This window comes from Myotis myotis, unplaced genomic scaffold (genome assembly GCF_014108235.1).
Source record: "Myotis myotis isolate mMyoMyo1 unplaced genomic scaffold, mMyoMyo1.p scaffold_m19_p_22, whole genome shotgun sequence".
NCBI classification, from domain to species: Eukaryota; Metazoa; Chordata; class Mammalia; order Chiroptera; family Vespertilionidae; genus Myotis; species Myotis myotis.
Window position 1 is genome coordinate 2168886 of NW_023416327.1, and position 13958 is coordinate 2182843.

The 13958-nt window shown below is 45.0% G+C and overlaps 1 protein-coding gene across 8 annotated transcripts in view; it reads right to left on the reverse strand.

Moving 5' to 3' along the window:
* The window catches only part of DYNC2I1 (dynein 2 intermediate chain 1), a 61084-nt gene that overhangs the window by 41281 nt on the left and 5845 nt on the right, over window positions 1-13958 (reverse strand). For all 8 annotated transcript variants that reach the window (XR_004975120.1, XR_004975121.1, XM_036355445.1 and 5 more), the window contains 3 exons: window positions 3412-3720; window positions 2455-2510; window positions 286-340 (listed from right to left, as the gene is read on the reverse strand). Coding sequence is in view for 6 of the 8 variants with exons in the window: in XM_036355445.1 (XP_036211338.1) it covers window positions 286-340; window positions 2455-2510; window positions 3412-3720 (420 nt within the window). In the remaining 2 variants the exon portion in view is untranslated. The remainder of the gene's footprint in view (window positions 1-285; window positions 341-2454; window positions 2511-3411; window positions 3721-13958) is intronic.

Here is a 13958-nt window from a genome sequence, read left to right on the forward strand (position 1 = left end):
AGATAATTGTTAACCTTCCTGCTGAGCTAATTATTTCATCCTTATGAGACGTCCCTCCACCTCCCGATACTCTGTGTCCAGTCCCTTCTGTGACACCAGCACAGCCACTCCAGCTCTGTGACAGCTCCTGTTTGATGGCTTCTTGTCCATCTTCTTGCTTCCAATCTCTTTCAGGTTTTTAATCTGGAGTGTTTCTTATGTGCCTCCAGGAGCCACATTCCAGTGACCCAGCAGGCAAAGCCCGGCTAGCCTTACTGCACAGAGAGGTCGGCCTGACATTCTTACCTTCCTTCTCGAGTCTTTATCTTTCCCACTGCTCCTCACTACATCCTCTGCATGCCTAGAAAGAAAATATGATCAAAACCAAAATTAATTAAAAAAAAATAGATCGTTTTAGATGCCAGCAAAGGCTCTTCTCAATATTTGACAAGATGAAGTACTCCTGTAAATGGCAAGTTTTCAAAGTGCGCTTTATCAGAACTGCAAACACCAAAGTGTTCCTAGCACTTTTACTATTTCAGGAGTAATCTAAAACACAAAATATCTTCAGTGGAGAGAAGAAACTGGGTTTTAACAAACTTGTGTATGAATCTCCAACCTTATACAAGTTCTAGAAAATTCCTATAATTTTATTAGTCAATCCCAAATGTTATTTTATGCTTAATATAATAGTTGGATTTCCAAAAGAAAGATTTACCTTACAATATTCTATTTGTTAATCATATGCTATATGTTAGTTGGGACCTAAAATTAAGGCTTTCAAATTTTCAAATTAATTCTCAATTTTCGGAACTTACATTCACCCCAATTTGCTGTAGCATATGGTCGAGGAGGCCCACAGCTGAGCACAGCTTCCCTGTGTGTTCCAGCAGACTGGCAGCACAAAGGCCAAGAATTTGCACACCTGGGTTTAAGTGCTAGCTTTGCTCAAACTTGTAAAAATTTGGGCAAGGCATTTAGCCTGAATTTTCCTAATCTGTGAAAACGAATTGTCAAATATGGCTGCCATAAAGAACAAACTAAAATCTACAGCTTATATACAAAATGAGGTTATACATAAACTCTAATCTGTAATCTTCACAAAACCCACACAAAATAGGTATCATTTTTGTGAAGAAAAGGCTCTGAAGGGCCCCCAACATCCCAGAGAGAGGCAGACCGGCCACTCCTGCCGACTGGTGCCAACAGCCTTGCTCTAATTACTGCAACCAAAGACCTGGGGCTGGGGATGGGGGGCCTCTCACATGTTTATCGGATGAGGACCAAGAGCCCTCCTGCAGACATTCTTCCCTCCAGGCTGGACGGCCCCCCATGGAAGGGCCATCTTCCAAATGAGTTACTCCCCCAAAGTGAGTTCTGATTCTCTAGCTTTGATGAGCAAATACAAAAAGGCAGAATAAGAGCTATAATTTGTAGCAAGTCTCCAGGTCCCTAGTGTACTTCAGGCATGATTTGGAGGACTGAGTAAGTAAAGTATGTCTATCACTTATTGCCATTTCCTGGCTATAATTAGGCCCAATAAGAAAAATTCAGCATTCATCGTGTTATCTATACTAATAATAGAGGAATATACAAATTGTCTGGGATACTGTCATAGTAATAGTAACAACCGAACAGCAGGCTGCGTGGGGCAACCAGGCCAGCAGGGGGGTTAGTGAGGGACGACCAAACGACTGAACCAGGGGTGGGCAAACTTTTTGACTCGAGGGCCACAATGGGTTCTTAAACTGGACGGGAGGGCTGGAACAAAAGCATGGATCTAATACATCCACTGTGTGAACTAATACATGATAACACCGCTGCTGGTGAAGGAGCGGAGGGGAGAGCAAGAGAACCCTCCGCTCTTTCGGCTCCGCGGGCCGGACAGAACAGCTGAACGGGCCGGATCCAGCCCGCGGGCGGTAGTTTGCCCACGGCTGGACTGAACAGTAGGCTGCGTGGGGCAACCAGGCCGGCAGGGAAGGCAGTTGGGGGCAACCAGGCTAGCGGGGGGGGGAGGGGGGGGCAGTTAGAGGAGACCAGGCCGGCAGAGCGGGGCAGTTGGGGACAACCAGACCGGCGGCGGTGGTGGGGGGGGCAGTTGGCGGCAACAGTTGGGGGCGACCAGGCCGGCATGGGGAGCAATAAGGGGCAACCAGAATGGCGGGGAGCGCAGTTAGGGGTGACCAGGCCGACAGAGGGGGGCAGTTGGGGGCAACCGGGCAGGCAGGGGGCGGGGGTAGTTATGGGCGATCAGGCAGGCAGGCAGGTGAGCAGTCAGGAGCCAGAGGTTCCGGATTGTGAGAGGGATATCTGACTGCCGGTTTAGGCCCAATCCCAGGGATCCCCCGAGGGGTCCCGGATTGGAGAGGATGCAGGCTGGGCTGAGGGGACCCCCCCCCCCCGGCCTTGCATGAATTTCATGCACCGGGCCTCTAGTGCATAATAATTAGCCAAAGAACACGTATTCCTTACTGGCCACCTGTCCCATCTCTCTTTGAACTGCCACCCTGGTTTCTGTGTTCAACATTCTGTAAAAGAAAAAAATTTCATAACCATTAATTAGCACATCAAAATGAATGGACTGTAATTAATAAACTGTAAAACAAGTATGGACTCAAAATTTAGCAGCAGCAGCTATGCCATACGTATTTTTAGTCAGTTAGGTAATTAAGAGGGATGAACAAAAGTAGCTATATTAAAAGGTGATTATGTAGTAGCTTAGTAAGTAATTGAAAGTTATACTTATCAATTTCATATTCTTTTTAGAAAAGTAAGACTAGTTCCTTACACTGCTTAAAATTAAACTTTCAAATATATGGAATGTGGCTATTTCACAGATCTATGCACCTGTAGAAAAAGAATTTTAATGATCTTCTCTTACATTAACAAATGGTTTAAAATAAAATGCATTAGATTGTAGAAATGGCCAAGGATAGGCAGGCTGACAGGGGGCCCTGGCCGATGTTGTTCAGTAGTTAGAGTGTCGGCCCACGCACCAAAGGGTCAATCTCTGGTTGAATTCCCGGTCAAGGGAATATATCTGATTGCAGGGTCGATCCCTGGCCCCAGGGAGGAAACCAATCAACGTTGTCTTTCTCGCATCGATGTTTCTCTCTTTTCCCTCTCCCCCTCCCCCTGTTCCTTGCACTCCTTCTAATAATCAATGGAAAAAATAACCTCGGGTGAGGAATAAATAAACAAATAAAAAATATCAGCTTCCTCTGTTAAATTTCAAAATTTTATGACAGATTTCTGAATGCGTCAAAAATGCTTCCTACCTCCTAGGTCAGGAATCTCTATGTACTGACCATGCAACACAGACATGAACCATGTCTTACACGGTGGTGACTCAGCACAGTCCCGCCCGGGCTATAGTCAGCTGTGCTCCTGCTACAGGGTGCCCAGGGCAAGCAGCACCAGGACACGCACCTTGAGCTCTCTTTTCCTATGCTCCTCTTTCGATGACCTCTCTTTTCTGTCCATGCTACCTCGGTGCCTCTCGTCATCAAAGTGCAAGCCTTCTTTATGTGCTTTCTCTTTGTGTCTTCTCTCCCCTTCATTTTTGGAGAGCGAGTTGCTTTTTTCTTTTGAGTACTTCTCTCTCTTTTCCCTGGTGCTGCTTTTATCACGATGCTTCTTTCCTCGGTCAGCCTCTTTGTGCCTCCTGTGTCTTCTTTCGCCCTCCTCTTTATAAAGCCAGTAATTAAGGGGGTTGTCCTTGCTGTCACCGTACTGCAACTATGAAAGGACACGGGGAAGGTGCATGAGCACAGGAGACGCACACACTGTCTTTCGTGCATGTTCTGACAAAGGCGAGGAAGGCCAAACCACACTTCCCGCAGCCCTCTCTCCTGCTGCAGGGACCTTCCACACACTCCCTGACGACACGCTCCACAGAGAAAAACCGCTGCTTCCCTGGCTGCCCACCTGCAGGTGGCACAGCCCTGCAGCCCACCGCCCTCCTCCTGATGTGGGGACAAGACTCAAATCCCTGTACATCCAGACTTCTCTATGGGCCCCTCATCAATCTGTCATCCCCCCAACTCCAGCACATCCAGGCTGCACCAAGAGCAGGCTCTCCTGTGACAATCGCTCCATAGGCTGCCCCACAGGCTGTCTCTGAGGCAGTTCACACCCCTGGGCCTCACACACGGGGACATTTAAGACCAGGCGCCGTGGTTTCGCCATCACTGTACCTCAGACCACGTGGCTGCTCAGTGGTAACATGACGCCCACCTCCGGCCGTGGTTGCTGGTACGCAGGACATGTTGTCAGTGTGTAGTGTTTGGGCTCAAACTCCCAGCTCTGGGAGCACCATGACCCCACAAACCTCTGCTCGCACCAATTAGCACTCCCTGGTCGCCTGCTCCAGGTCCAGGCTGTTGACTGTGTGGCTCCCCCTCGTCCCCATGCCCCATGCTTCTCTCCTCCGGTGGTCGCTGGCAGTCCCCATGCCCCCACCCTGCTCATCTCCAGGGGACACACTTTCCAAGAAAACATGCAGATAAGCCCTGGACAAAACTCCTCAGTTTCATCAATCAGATGCCTGATTGATGAATAAATTCTATGGGATTAAAGATTCAAGTGCTAAAATAATTATAAGGACCCAAAACAAAACACAGGTGACTATTCAATTATAAGGACTCAAAACAAAACACTTGGTGTGGGGAAGGTGCACTATACTTCGACCACTTCATAACTTTAAACTTAAAGTGTGAAAATTCCACAAATGAAATTCAAAAAACACAAAGAGTAGTGACAACAATGAAAAGCAGAGTTAATCCTTAAAGTGCCCTTAAATGAAAAGGACTTGAGATTAAAGTGGAGGTGGAGTAAGTAGATGCTGCACAGACACACTCTCAAGACTAAACTGGAATTACAACTAAAATCCAAAAAGCTTCCTGAATAAGCAACAGAAGAGACAGGAGAGAACCCTGATACCTGAGGATGAAAAGTGGAGACGGCATAGAGACTGGAGGGGGGGCAGAGACTGGTAAAAGGGCTGGACGGGCTCCCACAGACAGCAGATGAAGTCCCGGAGAGATATCTCAGCTGTGGGGGGAGCCACTGAGAACTCTGGGGTCTAATCCCCAAGCTGGGCCCCCAGCAGAGAGCACCAGAACTAAGAGGGTACCCACCTAACATCTGGCTGTGAAAAGCAGCGGGCTGCTGTCGGCCAGGAAGAGAGCTAGAAATTCAGGCATTCCCTTAAAGAGCCAACACACAAAATTCCCTGTGTAGCCACCCACCTTGTGCTCTGGTAGAGGGAGGGCGGACTGGACTGGAGCTGTGCTAGAAGCCAGGATCAGGGGCTCTGGGCAAAGAGCTCAGAAGGCAGACACCGCGGTTTTCTATGCTGAGTCATTCCCTCATGCTATGGAGGTCATCTTTCTCAGGAAGACATTTGCTATACAGATGGCTTTGCCTGGGGGAAGAGAGTTGACCCACCCTATTGGAAAACACCTTGCCCCACAGAGCAGAGAAGAGACTGAGAATAACAACTATCCTCCAGGTAGAAGCAATTGCCCCACCCTGTTGAACAAAACTCTCACCACACCTGTAGACAATTGCCTGAGCGCAATTCAAGACAAAATCCTATCAATCTGTAGACAGAGGCAATCTCTAGAGCAGCGGTTCTCAACCTGTGGGTCGTGACCCCTTTGGGGGTCGAACGACTCTTTCACAGGGGTCGCCTAAGACCATCAGAAAACACATATATAATTACATATTGTTTTTGTGATTAATCACTATGCTTTAATTATGTTCAATTTGTAACAATGAAAATACATTCTGCATATCAGATATTTACATTAGGATTCATAACAGTAGCAAAATTACAGTTATGAAGTAGCAACGAAAATAATTTTATGGTTGGGGGTCACCACAACATGAGGAACTGTATTAAAGGGTCACGGCATTAGGAAGGTTGAGAACCACTGCTCGAGAGGCTTTGAATCTTTGCCTGATCTAATTAGTAAGAAATGGCGTTTGACACTGTCCTACACTAGAGATTGAGAGGAGAAGCAGATCTACCTAATACATAGCCACAGGCAGCCAAAATGAGGAGACAAAGAAACAACCCTTAAATGAAAGAACAAGATAATTCTCTAGAACAGTGGTTCTCAACCTTCTGGCCCTTTAAATACAGCTCTTCATGTTGTGACCCAACCATAAAATTATTTTCATTGCTACTTCATAACTGTAATGTTGCTTCTATTATGAATCGTAATGTAAATACCTGATATGCAGGATGGTCTTAGGGCAGTGGTCGGCAAACTGTGGCTCGCGAGCCACATGCGGCTCTTTGGCCCTTTGAGTGTGGCTCTTCCACAAAATACCATGTGCGGGCGCACATGTACAGTGAGATTGAAACTTCGTGGCCCATGCGCAGAAGTCGGTATTTTGTGGATGAGCCACACTCAAGGGCCAAAGAGCCGCATGTGGCTCGCGAGCCACAGTTTGCCGACCACTGTCTTAGGCGACCCCTGTGAAAGGGTCGTTCCACCGCCAAAGGGGTCACAACCCACAGGTTGAGAACCACTGCTCTAGAAGAAGAGATAAATGAAATGGATATAAAAAATTTATCTGATATAGAGTTCAGAGTAATGATGATAAAGATGCTCGGTAGTATGAGATAAGATATAGTAACCATGAAAACAGAAATAAAGAATGACACAGCACAAATAAAGAAGACATTGGAAGGAATACACAGCAGATTAGGGGAAGCTGAGGATTGAATCACTGAATTAGAAGACAGGGTTGAAAAAATCTATCAGAGAACCAAAAAGAAAAAAAAGAATTTAAAAACAGGAGAACAGCTTAAGGGAGCAATGGGACAACATGAAACATAGCAATATTCAAATAGCAGGTGTGCCAGAAGAGGCAGAAAGAAAGAGATATAGAACATGTTTGAAGAAATAATGGAAGAAAACTTCCCTAACCTGGTAAAGGAAAAAGTCACACAAGTTCAGGGGGCACAGAGAACCCCAAGCAAGAAGAACCCAAACAAGCCCATGACCAGACACTTCATAATTAAAATGCCAAAAATTAAAAACAAAGAGAGAATCTTAAAGGCAGCAAGAGAAAAGCAAAATGTTACCTACAAAGGAGTTCCCATAAGACTGACACCTGATTTCTCATCAGAAACTCTACAGGCCAGAAGGGAATGGCATGAAGTACTCAAGGTAATGGAAAGCAGGGATCTGAAACCAAGATTATTATATCTAGCAAGGCTATCATTCAAAATAGACAGTCAAATAAAGAGCACCCCAGACAAAAAAAATTTGAAAAAAGGTTAACAGAGTACATCATCAACAAGCCAGCATTACAAAAAATGCTAAAGGGACTGCTGTAGTGAGAAGAAGAAACAGAGAGAGAAACCTAGTCATACAGAATTAAAATGGCAATAAATAAGTACCTATTAACACATTGTATGCGGGAAACGTATTTATACGTTTTATGTATTTATACATTCTATCAGTGTAGTAGAGCGCGGGACACGTATTAATACGTTTTTTATAGACTAGCGGTAGAATGCGGGTAATGTATAAATACGTAAAGTTATCGTAATTTTACTGAACGTTGCCATTTGCACAAAAAAATTACCAAAAATGGCCCGCGCCACCTGTTAGCGCGCGGTGAAAACCACCCGCAAACAATGTGTTAATAATAACCCTAAATGTAAATGGATTAAATGCTCCAATCAAAAGGTATAGGGTAGCTGAATGGATACAAAAACATGATTCAACTATATACTGTCTACAAGAGACCCACCTCAGAACAAAAGACACACACAGGATGAGAGTGAGGACTGGAAAAAAGTTTTCCAGGAACATGAAAAAGAAAAAAAAGCTAAAGTAGCAATACTCAGAGCAGACAAAATAGACTTCAAAATGAAGGGTATCACAAGAGACAACAAAGGTCACTACATAATACTAAAGGGATTGATCCAACAAGAGAACATAAACCTGATAAACATATATGCACCCAATATAGGATCATCTAAATATATAAAAAACTTCTAACAACAATACAGTCATAGTAGAGGACTTTAACACCCCACTGACTTCACTGGATAGATCTTCCAGACAAAAAAAAAAAAATTATCAATGAAACAGTGACTCTAAAGGACACACTGGATTAGATGTATTTAAATGACATTTATAGAATATTTCACCCCAAAGCTGGAGGATATACATTCTTCTCAAGTGCACATGGATCATTACCAAAGATAGACCACAAGCTGGAGCACGAAACAAGTCTCTACAAGTTCAAGAAGACTGAAGTCATATCAAGCATCTTCTCAGATCACAGTGAAATGAAATCAGAAATCACCTACAGTAAAAACACCCAAAAACATTCAAACAGATGGAGGCTAAATAGCATGTTATTAAACAACTAGTAGCCCGGTGCACAAAAATTTGTGCACTCGGGGTTGAGGGTGAGGGGTGGGGCCAGACCCCTCAGCCCGACCTGCACCCTGTGTCCTGTTCTGGGACCCCGGCCACTCCTGGACTAGGCACAGGCCTACAGGCTTGGGGCGGCCTGGCTCCTGAGGCCCCATTTTATCCAGAGAACAAAGTCGGTGTTTGTTGGGGGTGAGATGTAAGCTGGCAAGGTCCTTGCACCTGAAGGGGCTAGCAAGGCTGGGACCCTTACCCACACAGTTTTCCCAGACTTGTTTGGATGGCGATTATCAGTAGAATAAGAGCAACCTTTGCAGAATGAGAATAGCCTTTCACGGCTTACCAGAGAGTCTGTAACTATTTACTGAGATATGCTGTACTGAGAACTTGTCTTTCTGTTCTGTCCCTCCCTTAGAGATTAAGAGGAACAAAGAATACATTCCTCTTGACAGACCTCCTATTCAGTGTGTTGTGTATAAATAGGATTGTATAGCTAATAAACTTGCTTCAGTTCCTCAAGAACTGGAGTCCTCCCGACCCCGCTTTCCTGTCTTTCTTTCTTTTTCTCATTTCCCACCTCCCTGCCTCAGCCCAGCTCAACCCTGTCAGGCTGGCCCTGACAGGTGTTAGTTACAGCCCTCACCGAACCCAGTACACTGCATCTGTGCATACAACTGCCTCGTTCATGTGCCTGCTTTGCCCTACTGAATTACTAACATCTTGAGGACATAGCTCTGTCTTATCCTGCTTCACCTTCAGTGCCTGGCCTGGTGCCAGGGACCTGAGAGGGTTTGCTGAGTGAGTGAATAATGAATGAGTGAATGAGTGAATAAATGAGCGAGTAAGTGAATGAGCAAGCAGCTAAGGGGCGGGAACTTCTGCCGCGTTGCCATAACAACATGGCAGAAGTCCCCCCCCCCCCCCCCCCGCTGCCTGAAGCCCACCCCGGGAAAGTTCCCGCCCTGCTCCCAGCGGCCTGGCGCCCCTCTCCTGGCTGCATACTGAATTACTAACATCTTGAGGATATAGCTCTGTTTTATCCTGCTTCAACTTCAGTGCCTGGCCTGGTGCCAGGGACCTGAGAGGGTTTGCTGAGTGAGTGAATAATGAGTGAGTGAGTGAGTGAGTGAGTGAGTGAATGAATGAGCGAGTAAGTGAATGAGCAAGTAAGTGAATGAGCAAGCAGCTACCAGTTGGGATAGTTCACACTCCACTCTGGGCTGCCTGACGCAAACCCCGGGAAGTTCCCGCCCTGCTCTCAGCGGCCCAACTCCCCTCTCCCGGCTGCATAGTTCATGCAGGGCAAAGGCGGCCCGGGTGTGCGTGTTGGCAGATCGGTGCATTAGCACCTGCCAGCCTCGGATCCCTGCGGGAGGGCCGTTCGTGGGCGTGGCCGGTGGCAAATCTGTGCTTAGCACCCACCAGCCCGGGATCCCCACGGGAGGGCGTGGTCGGTGGCAGATCGGTGCATTAGCACCCGCCAGCCTTGGATCCCCACAGGAGGGCCGTTTGTGGGCGTGGCTGGTGGTGGATGGGTGCATTAGCACCTGCCAGCCTCGGATCCCTGCGGGAGGGCCATTTGTAGGCATGGCCTGTGGCGGATTGCTGTGGTCTCGCCCGCCAGTCCTGGGTCAGGTCCCATACGGGCCACCTGCCGCCTGGGTTGCAGATAGCAGGCCCGGATGGCAACGGGGCAGGCAGGATGGCACTGTCCCGCCCTGCCTGCAGTATGCAAATTAGCCGCCATCTTGGTTGGCAGTTAACTTGCATATCATCCTGATTAGCCAATGGGAAGCGTATCGGAGGTATGGTTAATTACCCTACTTGTCTTTTATTAGGATGAATGGGTTACCAACAAGATCAAAAAAGAAATAAAAAACTTCCTAGAAACCAATGAAAATGAGCACACAACAACCCAAAATCTCTGGGACACAGTGAAAGCAGTCCTGAGAGGGAAGTTCATAGCACTACAGGCCTACCTTAAAAAACACGAAAAATCAACAATGAACTATTTAGCCCTACATCTTAAAGAACTAGAAAGAGGACAATAAGAAAAGCCCAGAGTAAGTAGAAGGAAGGAAATAATAAAGATTAGAGCAGAAATAAATAATATGAAGAGTAAAAAAAAAACACAAATAAAAAAATCAATGAAACCAAGAACTGGTTCTTTGAAAAGATAAACAAAATTGATGAACTGTTAGTCAAACTCATCTAGAAACAGAGAGAGAGGACCCAAATAAATAAAATCAGAAACGGAAGCAGAGAAGTAACCACTGACACCACAGAAATACAAAGGATTGTAAGAAAATACTATGAACAGCTATATGCCAACGAGCTGGACAATGTAGATAAAATGGACAAAGTATTAGAAAAATACAATCTCCCAAAACTGAATCAGGAAGAATCAGAATACCTGATTGGTCCAATAACAACTGATGAAATAGAAGCAGTAATCAAAAAACTCCCAGCAAATAAAAGCCCAGGTCCAGACAGCTTCACAGGGGAGTTTTACCAAACATTCAAAGAAGAACTAACACTATACTCCTCACTCTTCCAAAAAATCCAAGAAGAAGGAACACTTCCAAACTCTTTTTATGAGGCCAGCATTATCCTAATTCCAAAACCAGATAAAGATACTACAAAGAAAGAGAATTACAGGCCAATATTCTTGATGAACATAGATGCTAAAATCCTCAACAAAATATTAGCAAATTGGATCCAGCCATACATTAAAAAGACCATGACCAAGTGGGATTTAATCCAGGGATGCAAGGCTGGTACAACAGTCACAAATCAATAAACGGGATACCTCACATAAAGAAATTGAAAGGCAAAAATCACATGATCACATTAATAGATGCAGAAAAAGCATCTGACAAAATCCAACACCCATTTTTTATAAGAACTCTCAGCAAGTCGGAATAGAGGGAGCATATCTCAACATGATAAAGGCCATATATGATAATACTACAGCCAACATCATACTCAGTGGGCAAAAACTAAAACCATTTCCCCTAAGAACAGGAATAGGAAAGGGATGTCCACTCTTATTCAACATAGTATGGAAGTCCTAGCCACAGTGATGAGATAAGAAATAAAAGGCATCCAAATGGGAAAGGAGAAAGTGAAACTGTCATTATTCACAAATGACATGAATACATAGAAAAACCTAAAGACTCCACCAAAAAACTACTAAATTTAATACATGAATTTGGCAATGTAGCAGGATACAAAATCAACACCCAAAAATTGATGGCATTTTTATATACCAACTAGAGGCCCAGTGCATGAAATTTGTGCACAGATAGGATCCCTAGGCCTGGCAGGCGATCAGGGCCAATTGGGGCCTTCTAGCTGCTGGCTGGGCCTTCCTTCATTCCACGCCCCACCCATGGTCAGCATACGTCAAGCAAGTGATTGAACTCCCGGTCTCCCAGTCAAACTCCTGAGGGAACACTTTGCATATTAGCCTTTTATAGATAGGAGATATGAATTCTCAGAAATAGAAAGTAAATAAGCAACCCCATTTACCATTGCAACAAAAAAAATTAAATACGTAGGAATAAACTTAACCAAAGAGGCAAAAGATCTGTATTCAGAAAACAGATCTTTTTTCAAGAGGTTGAAAAAAGAGAAAGAAAAAGATATAAACAAGTGGAAGAATATACTGTGTTCATGGATTGGTAGAATCAACATCATTAAGATGTCCATACTACCCAAGGCAATCCACAGATTTAATGCCATCCCCATTAAAATACCAACAGCATATTTCACAGATTTAGAACAAATACTCCAAAAATTTATATGGAGCCAAAACAGATCCCAAATAGTTGTAGCAATTTTGAGAAAGAAGGACAAAGTTGGAGGAATCACAATACCAAATTTCAAGTTAAACTACAAAGCCACCTTAATCATAACAGCCTGGTACTGGCACAAGAACAGGCATATAGATCAAATAGAGGCCCAGTGCATGAAATTTGTGCACTGGTAGGGTCTAGCAGCTGCCAGCTACCATCGGGTACAACCTCTCTTCCCCTGGCCGGCCCCGCCCCCTGGTCATCATACTCCCAGAAAAACTTCTGGTCAGGGGGATAATTTGCATACTATACTTTTATTATATAGGTTGGAATAGAAGAGAGACCCCAGAAATTGACCCAAGCCAATATGCTCAATTAATATTTGACTAAGGAGGCAAGAGCATACAATGGAGTCAAGGCAGTCTCTTCAATAAATGGTGCTGGGAAAATTGGACAGATACTGGCAAAAAAATGAAACTAGACACCATCTTACACCATACATAAGAATAAGCTCAAAATTAATAAAAGACTTAAATGTAAGTCATGAAGCCATAAAAACCCTAGAAGAAATAATAGGCAACAAAATCTCAGACATCTCTCATAGCAATATGTTTACGGTATAGCTCCTAGGGCAAAGGAAACTAAGGATAAAATAAACAAATGGGACTACATCAAAATATAAAGCTTCTGAACAGCAAAAGAAACCACCAACAAAACAAAAAAGGAGCCCACTGTATGGGAGAACACATTTGGCAATGATACATCTGATAAAGGGTTAATATCAAAAATATATAAGAAAGTCATACAACTTAACAGAAGGAAGACAAACAACCCAATGAAAAAATGGGCAAAGGACCTAATAGACACTTCTCCAAAGAGGACACACAGAAGGCCAAGAGACATATGAAAAATGCTCAGTCACTGATCAGCAGAGAGATGCAAATTAAAACCACAATGAGATATCACCTCACACCTGTCAGAATGGCTACCATCAACAAATCAACAAGGGACAAGTGCTGGCGAGGATGTGGTGAGAAGGGAACCCTAGTACACTGCTGGTGGGAATGCAGACTGCTGAAGCCATTATGGAAAACAGTATGGAGTTCCCTCAAAAAATTAAAGATGGAACTTCCATTTGACCCAGTGATTCCACTTCCAGGAATATATCATAAGAAACCCGAAACACCAATCAGAAAGAATATATGCACCCCTATGTTCATTTATACTAATGAAAGGGTAACATACTAATTAGACCAGGTTGACCAGACATCTTCTGGTTGTCAGTCCTCCTTCCGGACAAAGCCATGGTGGCGGGGTCCAAGGCAGAGGCAGTTAGGGGCGATCAGGCCAGCAGGGGAGCAGTTAGGGGCGATCAGGCCAGCAGGGGAGCAGTTAGGGGCGATCAGGTCAGCAGGGGAGGGCAATCAGGTGTGATCAGGCCGGCAGGGGAGGGTGGTTAGGGGCGATCGGGCCATAGGAGAGGGCGGTTAGGGGCGATTAGGCAGGCAGGCAGAGGGGTTAGGGGGTGATCAGATAGGCAGGCAGGCAGGTGAGTGGTTAGGAGCCAGCGGTCTAAACCGGCAGTCAGACATCCCCCTAGGGTGCCCGGATTGGAGAGGGTGCAGGCCAGGCTGAGGGACCCCTGCTCCATGCACAAATTTTGTGCAATGGGCCTCTAGTAGCAGCATAATTTACAATAGCTAAGATCTGGAAACAGCCCAAGTGCCCATCAGTAGATGAGTGGATAAAAAGCTGTAGTACATTTACACATGGA